Consider the following 12,175-nt stretch of genomic DNA (forward strand, 5'->3'; position numbering starts at 1 on the left):
AGGATAAGCTTGAGCTAGGCAGGAGAAACAGGCCTGTAAGCTTCTGTGCTGGTTTCTTTCAAGCTCTGCAGGTTGTTCTGAAAATGTATTGTGTAATTTAGGAGACTGATGTGCTGAACTGAACAGAGAGTTTTCAATTGCCAATATAAAAATGACTCCCTGAGAACAGGCATTTGTTCTGCTCTATCCAGCCATTCCAGCGAGGCATCACACCGCTCACAGCGTGGTTTGACTTTGCTTTCATTTGACTGCAAAGCCCTTGACTGAACGGCAATGGTTGTGGTCTGCGTTAGGCCTGGCAGACTCTGACCGCTGGAGGGAACGCGAGGCACCAGCAAGAGTATTCCCAGCCGCACCGGGGCATCGACTTTCTCGCAACCCGGTCTATGCAGCCAACCCCTTTCTGGGCAACTAATGATGAAAGCCATGTAGAAACCTCTCCAGCTGAGAGGGGCATGTTTTTTCGGCAGATGAGTGGAGCGGCTGAGGCAGTGCTGTGTGCTGTGTCTCTGCCACAGCTTGGCCCAAAGCGCAGTCAGTTCACTGCGATGGGTCAAAGTATGGGAGTGTGACTGTCGCCCCTGGAGCAATGCGATTCCGGCAGGAGTTCAGAAGACTTTCTCCATCAGAGAGCGACAGAAGCTCACCACTGGTGTCAGGCACTGAGCTTGTTTGATGTCACTACGATGCTCCTGGGTCACAGTTAAAACATCTCACGCTGCGATGCTGCAGTACAGGCAGTTTCCGTTATCAGTAATGTGTCTTCTGAAGGTAGTCGATGACACAGCCGTACCTCCATGACTGCCACTCCTCACAGGCTCCTGTCAAGGCTGATCATAGTTCCAGACCATCCCAGCACAGGCTCTGTGGGAGGCACCGGCTGCCTCTCCACATTCCTCCCTGCCCCGGGCACCCAGGGGACACCTTGCAAGAGCTGGGTCAGGCCAGGGGCTCCCGGGCCAGCTGAAGGAGGTGGAGGCTGCCATGGTTTCACCTGTTTGTATGGGCAAGAGGCTTCGGGGTCTGGGTGGGTGGTTGTGACTGGGGGAACAGCCAGGCCAGGAGGAAAGCAAGCAGGAGCAGCGCTGTGGAGGGTCATGTGTGCCGGGACGGTCCCTTGCTGTAGGGCCAAGTGGAGGTGTTCCCCATACCCCCACTGCCCCGTTTCCCCGCTGCACCCCCGGCGCCGGGAGGTGATACTGGCGGACAAAGATGGCGGCATTTCCCCCTCCCTCCCCGGGCCGTGGGGCTCCGGGCCGGCGGAGCGGCGGGAGGCCGAGGCACCCCGGGGAGGCGGGGAGCAGGGCGGTGCAGCCGGGCCGGCCCGCCCCGCCGCCGGGCTGCGTCCTCCTGCCGCGGCCTTGCCCTGCCGGCCCGGGCAGACGGCACGGTAGGAGGGGGCCGGGGCGCAGCGTGCGGGCGGCGCGGGGAGCGGGGCCGGGGCGGCCGCCAGCAGCCGCGGCGCTCCGGGGGCTGCTCTCGGCGCCGGGCAGGGGTCGGCCTCCGGGCAGCCCTTCCCCTGGGCCCGGGCCCAGGGCGCCCTGAGGAGAAATCCGGGGTGTAGCGGCCCTTCCCGCCCGCCTGGCGAGGCCCCTACCCCGGAACCGGGGACACCCGGGGCCGGAGCGCCGGCGGGCCTGCGGAGGCAGCCGGGCTCAGCCGGGCTCAGCCGGCAGCCCCGGTCGCCAGACAGGTCCGTGCGGAAGGGGCAGCTCCGTGGTCACACCAGGAAGTCAGTTCAGGGTTGTCAGGATTAGGGCGGGCAGGGGCAGCCGGGGTCAGGCACAGCCCCGGGGTCAGGCAGGGCCGCTGGAAACCCGCACCCACAGCATTGCTGGGGCTGGTCCTGGACTGAGGTTAAATAGAGCAGGAGGGAAAGATGCATGGGAGGCCCCAGGGTGGCTGATTGGGATCCTTAGGGCCTGTAAGTGCTCCCAGGGCCCTGACAGCAGCCTCCCCTCTCAGCCCACCTCTGTCCTCACACCCTTCAGAGGTACCAGCTCAGGAGGGACTTGCTGTAGAGTGATTTAATCACTGTGGGGCTTCAAGGGGCTAGTTAAGGGAGCAGAGACCTGAGGCAACTCTCTGGGAGGGGATATGGCGTAAGAGACTTGGGTATGGAGCCCCAGGGGTCAGAAGGTCTCGAGGGTAAAGGAGAGATATTCACCCCACCCCTGGAAGATCCCCAGAGCCTGGGTAGTGCTGGGGGGTTCACTCAGGAGCCTTGAGTCACAACTCAAGTGTGTGCTGTGTCTCTGCCACAGCTTGGCCCAAAGCGCAGTCAGTTCACTGCGATGGGTCAAAGTATGGGAGTGTGACTTAAGGCCAGATGTAGCCCAGAGATTGCCAGGCAGATCGGCAGTGATGAGGCACATTTGAGGTTGAGCGGGTGTGGGTTGTGGACCTGTATCCTGTGCAGGGTCTCTGGCCCTGCAGAGTGCACAGGAGGGTGGCAGCAGTGACCTACTGTGTGGCATCCAGCCAGCTGCTTTCTCAAAGGTGCCGACTGGTGGTGTGAAAGAGGAGAAACACCAAGGGAAACAAGGAGAAGGTGGTAACAGTCTAGTAATGGATGCAGCATCCTTATTCCTGAAATTGTCTTTTTGGTCCAGGACAGGTGCCTGGCTGACTGCAGCCAGCTGGGGGAATTCCGCATGGTTCCCTCTTGCCAGATCTCCTGCACCTTCTGGTCGGGTTGCAGGTGCTGCAGAGACGCAGAGAGGAAGCTTTCCCCTCCTGTGTAGGGAAAGCTTGTTTCTTCCTAGAAGCACTGTGAGTGCGTGCTGGGAGGAGGATTCCCCAAACAGGCAGGCAGGGACAGCAGCCTGGGATGTTGAACGGGGAGCTATAAATCAGCAAGCTGCTAATTAAGACCACAGGAGGCTGGTAAGTTACTAAAGACCTTTATTACTGTTTTCAGAGCTCTGGGCCATTAACAAGATCCCTGGGACCTACTCTGAGCACGTGGCTCTCCAGGGGCATCACTTGTGAGCACTTTATTTTGGGCATGTTCTCAGAGTTGAAGTTCTCTGTGCCCTGGGGCCATGTGGCAGCCAAGGCCTGGGGACCCTCGGATGGACACCCTGTGCTGTGCTTGCACGGCTGGCTGGACAACGCCAACACCTTTGACAAGCTCATTCCACTGCTCCCCAGAGGTAGGTCTGGCTTATCAGGATGGTTCTTGTTGTGTTGCAGGGGCTGCACATCTGATACTCTCTCCCTTTCAGATTACTATTATGTGGCAATGGATTTTTCTGGCCATGGTTGGTCATCCCACCGACCTGCAGGCTCCCCTTACCATTTTCTGGATTACGTGAGCGATGTGCGCCGGGTGGTGGCAGGTGGGTAGTTGAAGGGACCCTTGAGGAGATGTCTGTGGAGGGGGTGCTATATTGCTCCTGCTCCTTGGAACAAGCAGGCAGCATTTACTGCCAGGAGAGGGGTCAGTTCCCTCTGGCTTCTCCCCAGCCTGATTTTAGCTGGTGATTTGTGACAGATAAAATAAGCATCCTTGTTTCTTACTATTTTCTGAGCAGAAGAAACAGTAAGCCCTGGGAAGCAAGTGCTTCTATACTAAAAAGCAGTAGTGGCCAAGTGGTGGATCCAACTAAATAGTTCTGCTTGACTGACTTTTTGTAAGCAGCCAGTGACCTCTAACAAGTGTTAGGTGTAAGTTGGAGACTCTTCTGGTTCCCTCTGATGGCAGCTTGCTGCTTGCTTTGATATCATACAAAGAAATCCAAAAGCCAAGGTGTCTTGGGCTCCTGATAACTCGTGACCTAACTGACCATCTATACGCTGATCTTTTGGGAGTTTGTGGTATGTGCAGTTTTGCATCCCTCATTCTGCATACAAAGAACCTCTGGAAGTTCTTTGGTGTGCCAGAATGTAAAACACATCTTTCAGTGAGGCATATTTCGGATGGGCAGCACTGACGAAGCAGTATGTTCCCATAAGACTTTCAGAGTGCCCTAAAAACGGATTGAAGAGCCTGATGTGCTAAATTGTGCAGAGAGCTTTTACTTGTGAAATAATCATACTTTCCTCAAGGCAGCAGACCTGGCTCTGTGTCCTCAGGGCTCTTGCAGAATGCCCTCCAGGAGAATGCTCTGTCAAGGTCTCTCTATTCCAGCAGATGCTGCCCAGTCAGGCTCTCTTGGTTCGTGCCAGTCTCGTGTCTGGCAATGGATGAGGATTTGCTGTAGGTTGTTTGCCATACAGAGAGAGCTTGAGAGCTGCGTGACTTAACTACCAAGGAAATGAGGTGGTGGATGCTCTTTTTTCTTTAAAACTGGCCTACTTAGCCACCTCCTTTCTGGATTAGGAAGCAAACTAAGCAGTGCAAAAGCCCTCCCAGGAGAAGGGGCCCATGTTGGTGGAGAAGCAGCGAGATGCCGCTGCTCTGGTTTCTAACGCAGCTCTGTCTGTTTTTGTCTGTTGCCACTTAGCCTTGCAGTGGAGACGGTTCACCCTGATGGGTCACAGTATGGGTAAGTGGCTCTTGTCCTTGTAAGCTGTGAGATTTATGGAAATAGGAGTAGATAATTAATTTACAAGACATGCTGCTAAGAGCTGGATTGGAATATTTATGATGTTGTGTCAAGCAGCAGGTTCTTGCTTGCGTGATTAAAAAATCTGTGCCCTTGTTTGAAATGCCTCTGCTTTCAAGACTCCGTAGTGGACCTTTTCCCTGCCCCAAGGAGAGAACAGTGGTGGGCGAAGAGGGGTGGTCTGTGGCAGGAGAATTTGCATCAGGCCTTTCTGCCTGGTTCCCACAAGGCCACAAAGCCTGGGGACAGCAGGGCCCTTCTTGGTGGGTCATGGAGCTTGCTGAGGGGAACAGGACTCCAGGCTCTGTCCCTTTGTGGCTGGGACATGATTGGGTTTTGCTGTGATTTGGATTCTGCTCCTCAAGGCTGCTCTGGCCACAGCTCACAAGACCTGTACACCACAAGGTTTTGAGTAGTAACTCCTCCTTGGCCTCTGCTGCCTGAGGGGGATGTGAATGGTGCAGGACATGGATTCCAGCTGAGCAACAACCCTGCTCTCTGCCTGCATCCTGCCTGCTGGGCCAGCTCTGCTTTGTAGCTGGGGCTCTGTCCCTTGATACAACATGCATGTCTGCTTCTAAGGCAGCTCCTGCTGTGGGGAAGGGGAGTTTCTGTTACTGGTGGGTATCCTGTGCGTAACTGAACATCCTTCTCTCTTTTGCAGGTGGGTCTGTGGCAGGAATGGTGAGTAAAGCATCCTTTCTTCATGGGATTTGTGATTTTTGCATCTGAAATAACAAATGGGAAAGGAATGGACAGGCTGTGTGGGACTTGGATCTCAGGGGAGGAGAGGCCCTTCCCTGACCCTACCTCCAATGTAGCTGGACAAAAACATCACTCAATCCTCAGCTTTTTTCTTTCTCTCATATTATTTCATCTCTCCTCAGTTCTGTTTCCTTTATCCTGAGATGGTGGACAAGTTGATCCTGCTGGAAAATCTTGGCTTTCTGCTAGCTCCAGAGGTTAGATTTCATGTTTCCTTCCCCTACCTTTCTAAAATAAAAAATAGATGTATTGTTTTCTTTCCTTCATTTGTTCAGAGAAAGCACTGATGTGACCAGTTCCTGGCAGGTCACACAAGTTTCAGAACTCTTCCTTTTGGCAGGCACAGATCTGTTACTTGTTAAATGGACTGAGGTCCCTGCTTAGGGTGGCCCTTCATAATAGTTTGGGTTGGAAGGGACCTTCAAAGGTCATCTAGTCCAACCCCCCTGCAATGAGCAGGGACATCTTCAACTAGATCAGGTTGCTCAGAGCCCTATCCAGCCTGGCCTTGAATGTCTCCAGGGATGGGGCAAATAGCACCTCTCTGGGCAACTTGTGCTAGTGTTTTATCACCCTCATTGTAAAAAATTTCTTCTTCATGTCCAGCCTGAATCTCCCCTCATTTGGTTTAAAACCATGGCCCCTTGTCCTGTCGTAACAGGCCCTGCTGAAAAGTCTGTCCCCATCTTTCTTATAGGCCCCTTTTATGTATTAAAGGCCACAATAAGGTCTCTCTGGAGCTTTCTCTTCTCCAGGCTGAACAACCCCAGCTCTCACAGCAGAGCTGTTCCATCCCTCTGATCATTTTTGTGGCCTCCTCTGGCCCCTGTCCAACAGGTCCATGTCTTTCCTGTACTGAGGGCTCCAGAGCTGGACACAGAACTCCAGGTGGGGTCTCACCAGAGTGGAGTAGAGGGGCAGAATCACCTCCCTTGACCTGCTGGCCATGCTCCTTTTGATGCAGCCCAAGATACAATTGGCCTTCTGGGATGCAAATGCACATTGCCAGCTCATGTCCAGTCTTTCATCCAACAGTACCCCCAGTTCCTTCTCCGCAGGCTGCTCTCTATCCTTTCATCTCTCAGCCTGTATTGATATGGGTGGTGCCCCAACTCAGGTGCAGGACCTTGCACTTGGCTTTGTTGAACCTCATGAGGTTTGCATGGGCCTAATTCTTGAGCTTGTCCAGGTCCCTCTGGATGGTATCCTGTCCCTCAGGTGTGTCAACTGCACCACTCAGCTTGGTGTCATCTGCAGACTTGCTGAGGGTACACTGGATCCCACAAGACACTTGGTAGTTCTCCACATCCTGCAGTCCCTTAGCACCAAAATTCACTTTTCTGTGCCATGCCCTTGTACAAAGGGAACTGGAACCTCTGTCAGCTGAAGTTGTCTTTTTGCCAACAGCTTGTTGGGTGACCTGGGTGAAAGACCAGTGGATTTCTTTTTCTGTTCCTGGCAGGACGTAAAGCTACATTCCCAACCTGCCATCATCACTACCAGATGCTGGGGCTTTGATTGGCAGAAGTGGGACAGAAGCCCAAGGTCAGAGAGACAAAAATTACGAGATTTCCCATGTTCTTTCAAACAATGAAGTAGGAAGGGGTAGAAAGATTGCAAAGTTAAAAAGTTACTAAGTTCTTTACAGCAATGCTTAGCTTTCTGTTCCTACCTTGCCTTTTAAGTATTGTTCCCTTTTCCCCAGAAACAGGCATTTTTAATATGATGTCCATAACTGGTACCAGTTCTGAGGGATGTTGAAGGGTGAAATGCCCTCTTTTACCCTCTGATGGGGGTAAAACGATTCAGAAGAGGGGTTATTTCTGTTCTGTACCTCTCTTTGTTTCAGGACACTGAGGCGTGGCTGAAATCAAAACGGAACGTGATTGACAGATTACTGAGTCTAGAGGCAAAGCAGCAAACTCCCAAAGCACGCAGCCCTGAAGCAGCATTGCAGAGGTGGGTTCCCATCTGTCCTCTTCACCTGCTGCTGGCCCTCACCTTGGGCAGAGTTACAGCTGCATGAATAAGAAATGGAAACTGTCTCTGTGCTTTCCCTTTCGAGTCCTCTGGAATCTTTGCAAGACCTTTTGCTTCTGCTGCCAGAAGCTGCTGCTTCTCCCTGCTCTTTTCTGAAGCAGCCCGAGCGCTCGCTGTCACCTTGTCATGCCATTTTCGCTTCGCTTCCTCCCTTTTCCAGCAGCGCAATCTCTCTGCCATGTCTCCCCCCAGGCTCTTAGAAGCAAACAGACATCTGACAGCAGAGGGTGGGGCAATCCTGCTGCAGCGAGGAGCAACTGAGACACCCGCTGGTAAGGGGCTGCGCGGAGACCGGGCTCATCACAGCGCTGGGTGTGGGAAGGGAGCGGTGCCACCAGCCATTGTCCTCCACAGGGTAGAGGGTGCCCTCCCTATGAGTTTACACAGCCCGAATGGGATCAATTAGGTCTGGAGGCAGAGCTCTCCACTCCCAGCAACTGGCGTTGAAAAAGAAATGTGAAAAAGAAAAAGAAATCTGAATTAATCCTGTTCCGCTCATCTTAAATAGTCTTGGGCGTATCCTAAAGGTGAGGAGAAGGAGAGCAACTCCTGCTTCGGTGAGACATGAAAACTTCTCTTGTTTTTTGTTTTTTTTTTATTTTTTATTCCAGGGCTGGTGTATAACAGAGACATGAGAGCCCGTACGGTGAGCATTGCTCTTCTGACGTGCCCCCTGCTGTTTCTGAGCCCTGAGCTTACAGAAAACTCAGAGATAGTGAAGGCCCCGCTCACTGACCCCAGGCCCTGCTTCCATAATTCCCACACCTCTTTTAAATGCTGCTTTTAGAAGAGCCTGCACTCAATCATTAACTGACTCAGCTTACAGAGTCACTGGAAAATGTTACAATTTTTTTTTTTAGCAGTTCCTCTGTCCCAGGGCCTCCTGGCCACATTTCCCTGCCATTATAACTTGTCAGGCAGCAGATGGATGGATGCTTTCAGTCAGCTGCTTTGACAGGTCACCCATATAAGATGAGGAGAGAGAGTGGAGCAAAGTCCTTACATTGGATATTCTGATAGCTTTGTGCCACTTTTGAGCAAGTAGAGTCTCCTCTACCTGTGCTACTGCCAGGCTCTGAAACTCAGGGTAGTGAACTGTCTCCTTTTTAGTAAAAGGATTTTTGAAGCTTTTCTCTGCTATGAGATCATTCCCACATGTGCTGCATCCCAGCAGGCAGCATTGTTGGCAGCCCTGAAACGCAGCTGGACAGAAGGAGCCTTTGCAGAGCCAGCTACTCTTGCGCGCAGCCTGGCCGCCTCTCATGTCCCAGCACAGCAGCTTTGGGGCAGCAGCTGCTTTTGCCTTCAGAGCCACTAGCACAGTGGGGGTCGGGGACACCCTCTGCCCGCAGCTGCTGTCCCTGACCATTGCCGCTCTCCCTTTGCACCTGCAGCAGAGTCAAGAGTTCTTCACGGTGGAACAGTGCCTGAAGTTCCTGCGGAAGATTCAGGACCGTGTTCTCATCATTGTGTGAGTGAGGCACAAGCCAAATCAACTCTCCCTGCAGCCCTGGGTGGGGGGGATGAAGGTTAGAAATGAGTCCTCTGCTATTCCCTCTGCAGCAGCCACCCAGACCTTCAGAGCAGTTGGCACAACAGTACGGCCTCACATGGGAGAAGCATTTCCCAGTTCCCCACCACTGCCCTGGGCTGGGCTGGGCTGGCTCCTGGAGCAGGCAGAGAGCAGCCAGCACGTCTTCCTCAAGACTGGTGCTGGACTCTGAGGCTGGGCCTCCTTGGTGCAAGGCTGGCTGAGGAAATGCTGGACCTGTCCTCCCCACAGCATCCCACAACTTTCTGTCCCTTGACCCTACAGCAAGGGGGCTATCCTGGCAAACATGTGACCCTCCACAGCATTGTTCCTGTTCACTTTCCTCCTGGCCTGACCCCCCAGTCACAGCAACCCAGCCTGCCCCCCCTTCTCCAGACCCCAAAACCTCTTGACCTGAGCAAACAGGTGAAATCATAGCAACCTCCACCTCCTCCAGCCGGTCCTAGAGCCCCTGGCCTGACCCACCTCTTGCAAGCTGTCCCCTGGGTGCCTGGGGCAGGGAGAAGCTGTGGGGAGGTAGCCAGTGGCTTGCACAGAACCCTACAAGCTGTTAAGCTGTCTGGGTGGGTAGCTGGTTCTGTCAGTCCTCTGCGTTTTTTTCCATCTCCTTGGAGGGCAATATGTGCCAGGCTCTAGCTACCTTAGGGCCTGTGTAGTGCTGTTAAAAAAGATTCTCTAGGAAATGAGAGGAAGTGCTGGAAGTTGAGAAATGAGGTGCAGTTTTGGATTCCCTGGTCTGTTGAAATCATAAGAGCTTCGGGATTTTCCTGCTTGGCTAGAAATGCAACATCACGGTGAGGAGAAGTCATCTAGGCCATCGAGAGTACCCTTTGAGCCTGCAGTGTCACACTGTCCCATCACCTGCAGCATGGTAGGCAACAGCATGATCTTAGCTCTGCAGGAGGTCTAATGCTGGCTTTTCCTGGAGGACCTCCCTGGTACCTCCCTTTCCAAGCAGGGCACACCCTGTTCAAAGCAGCAGCATGGAGTGAGGAAAGGGACAGAGGGGAGATGTTGAAGCTGGCTGGAAGGAAAAAGAGCAGAAGACAGGGTGGGGGAAGGGAGGAAAGTACTCAGACCAGTTAAGGAGCAGCCCTGGGGTGATAATGTTTAACTAGTCTCCACTCTGATACAACTTGGCAATCACCCAGGTTTTAAACAGATAGTTTGATAGAAAATGGCTGCTTGGCAAAGCTGTGCAGTGCTCCTCTGGCTGCCAGGTGTGACCCTGTGACCCTGTTCATGAACAGCCTGGAAAGGGCAGTTGGGTCTGCCACCCCACTGTCTTGGGGACAATGCTTCTGCCCCAGAGAGCAGCAAAGACAAAGGGAGGCACGCTGTGTGCTGTATTGAGCCTTGCCCTTGCTTTTCAGAGCACGAGATGGACTCTTGGTACCACGCAAGCTAGACCACAGCAATCACTATGTGAAAGCCCTACAGGAGGCATTCGAGTCTGTTTTCAAAGAGGTGAGAACAGACTCCATCCTTGCATCTCTGCTCTGCACCACCAACCTGGGAGCTGCAGCGAGGAAGCAGCTCACCTTGGTGGACGTTGACCCAAACTGCACAGCCCTCATGTGGGGGGAAACCAACTTTGCCCCTGCTGCCAGTCTCAAGTCAGTAACTGCCCTCTGGACCCAGCTCTTCCCTAGTCTCCCATCCCTGCCCTGCTTCACCCCCCACCAAGTGCCACACAGCAAACAAAGCTTGCCTGAGGGAACACTTTCCTGGTCCATATCTTATTGTGTCTTCTCCCTCCAGCACATCCAGCTCGTAGAGGTGCCTGGGACTCATTTTGTGCATCTGAACAAGCCTGAGGTGGTGTCTGGCATCATCAGCAACTTCCTGACGGCGCAGAACGCCAGAGCCAGGCTCTAGGAAGCCCTCACTGCTGCAGCAGTCCAGGAGAACAGGGAGCTCAAAGTTGGCTCTGGAGAAACCGTCACCATTCCTACCTCATATCCAACATCAGCTTCATTATACCCTTCCCTAAGACTCACCTCACTGTCACTGCAGGGCGGAAACAAGCCTGCTGGGGGTTCTCTGGAGGAGAGCTTAGCAAAGTATCTCAGTTGTCAAAGGGAAAAATGAATCCCTCCTCCACTTGCAGCTCTGGGAGTGTGGGGATAGATGCCCCGACCAGCCTTGCCTTTGCTCCCTCCTGACTTGTATCCTGAAATGGAACAGGAATGCAGGCAGGGGAATCCTCTGTAGGAGGAGCAGCCCCAGCTGTAGCATTGTGAGACACGTGGCTCATGTCACCTCCTGAGGCTGGTGTGACCCATCTCCTTAGACCTACTGAAAAAAACCAAAAGCATTCTGCTTTTCTCCATGGGTGTCTGAGCTCAGAGGGCCTCAGTGTCTGTTCTGCTCTGAGAGCTGCTGCTTGTTTAAAAATCTGCTCAAATAAGAGCTCACCTGGGCATAGAAGGTAATTTCAATGAACTCTGAGAGAAGGAATCACTAATCCTCTAGCTGAGGCAGCTGGAGAACTACTAATAATGGAAAAGGTAGCAGAGATTATTTCTGTCCTTCTAAATAAAGATTAATCTCCCACTGTTAACTCTGTCTTCTTGACTGTATAGGAGAGTGAACATCCTTTCTTTTGGGTTGCTCACCCAAGCAGCTACAACTCCAGTCATCAGATTTTTACATGCATTCTGCTTTAGATGTGTCATATTAAGGATCCATCTGTCTCCTTAGTTAAACTGATGCAAAAACATAACTGAAGCAATCGGACCTGGCAGTCTCACCCTGCAATGGAGGGTAAATGCGTTTTAACTCAGGTCTGTGGAAACTACCAGCATTTCCACCTTAAACTTGCACTGAAACCCATATCGAGGCTGCAGACAGTAAAATAAGTGTGTAAAACCTTGGGGGGGGGTGGGTTACAACCCCTTTCTGATCACAGTGTATGCTGGGGTGGGCAATCATTAAGTCCAAGGCTGCACAGATGTTACGTGCGCAGAACAAAACCACCGCCCTGCAGCTGGATGTGTCTGTTGCCATCCTTACCTGCCTCCCGTGAGGGGCTGGTGACAGGTTAAGTGAAAAAAGGCCTTGGAGGGGCTGGTTTCTCCCTCCAAAGCCAGGCTGATATCTCATTTTTTCTAGTGATGGTGCTGAACAGCAGAAGTTCCCATTGGCCACAGCAGACATGGCTGTAGAGGTCCAGGCACAGCTGGAAGGCTGGACACCTCAACACCTGGCTGAGAGGGAGCTGCCTGGGAGGGAAAACCCGAGGGAAGGGGTAGGGCTCTGTACCACA

General features: G+C 53.0%; 1 protein-coding gene across 2 annotated transcripts; it reads left to right on the plus strand.

Moving 5' to 3' along the window:
- Positions 1-1,243: 1,243 nt before the first annotated feature.
- On the plus strand, positions 1,244-12,149 carry SERHL2 (serine hydrolase like 2). Of its 2 annotated transcripts, XM_082071125.1 has the most exons (12): positions 1,244-1,390; positions 2,921-3,155; positions 3,228-3,341; positions 4,449-4,490; positions 5,215-5,234; positions 5,438-5,512; positions 7,165-7,274; positions 7,548-7,627; positions 7,967-8,001; positions 8,750-8,826; positions 10,281-10,374; positions 10,669-12,149. In XM_082071125.1, exons 2-12 carry the CDS (start codon positions 3,008-3,010, stop codon positions 10,783-10,785), a joined length of 912 nt encoding a protein of 303 aa, XP_081927251.1. In that variant the 5' UTR covers positions 1,244-1,390; positions 2,921-3,007; the 3' UTR covers positions 10,786-12,149. The 2 variants fall into 2 exon arrangements, with proteins under 2 accessions (XP_081927251.1, XP_081927252.1); XM_082071126.1 differs by lacking the exon at positions 3,228-3,341.
- The last annotated feature ends 26 nt before the right edge of the window (positions 12,150-12,175 follow it).

The sequence above is a fragment of the Streptopelia decaocto genome, assembly GCF_964273445.1.
Source record: "Streptopelia decaocto genome assembly, chromosome: 1".
Lineage (NCBI taxonomy): Eukaryota > Metazoa > Chordata > Aves > Columbiformes > Columbidae > Streptopelia > Streptopelia decaocto.

Excerpts from the sequence above, each read along its gene's own strand:
- SERHL2 (XM_082071125.1), top strand. The coding sequence starts at position 3,008 with ATGTTCTCAGAGTTGAAGTTCTCTGTGCCCTGGGGCCATGTGGCAGCC. Across the intron at positions 8,827-10,280 it reads GACCGTGTTCTCATCATTGT|AGCACGAGATGGACTCTTGG; the intron begins GTGAGTGAGGCA and ends CTTGCTTTTCAG. Across the intron at positions 10,375-10,668 it reads TCGAGTCTGTTTTCAAAGAG|CACATCCAGCTCGTAGAGGT; the intron begins GTGAGAACAGAC and ends TTCTCCCTCCAG.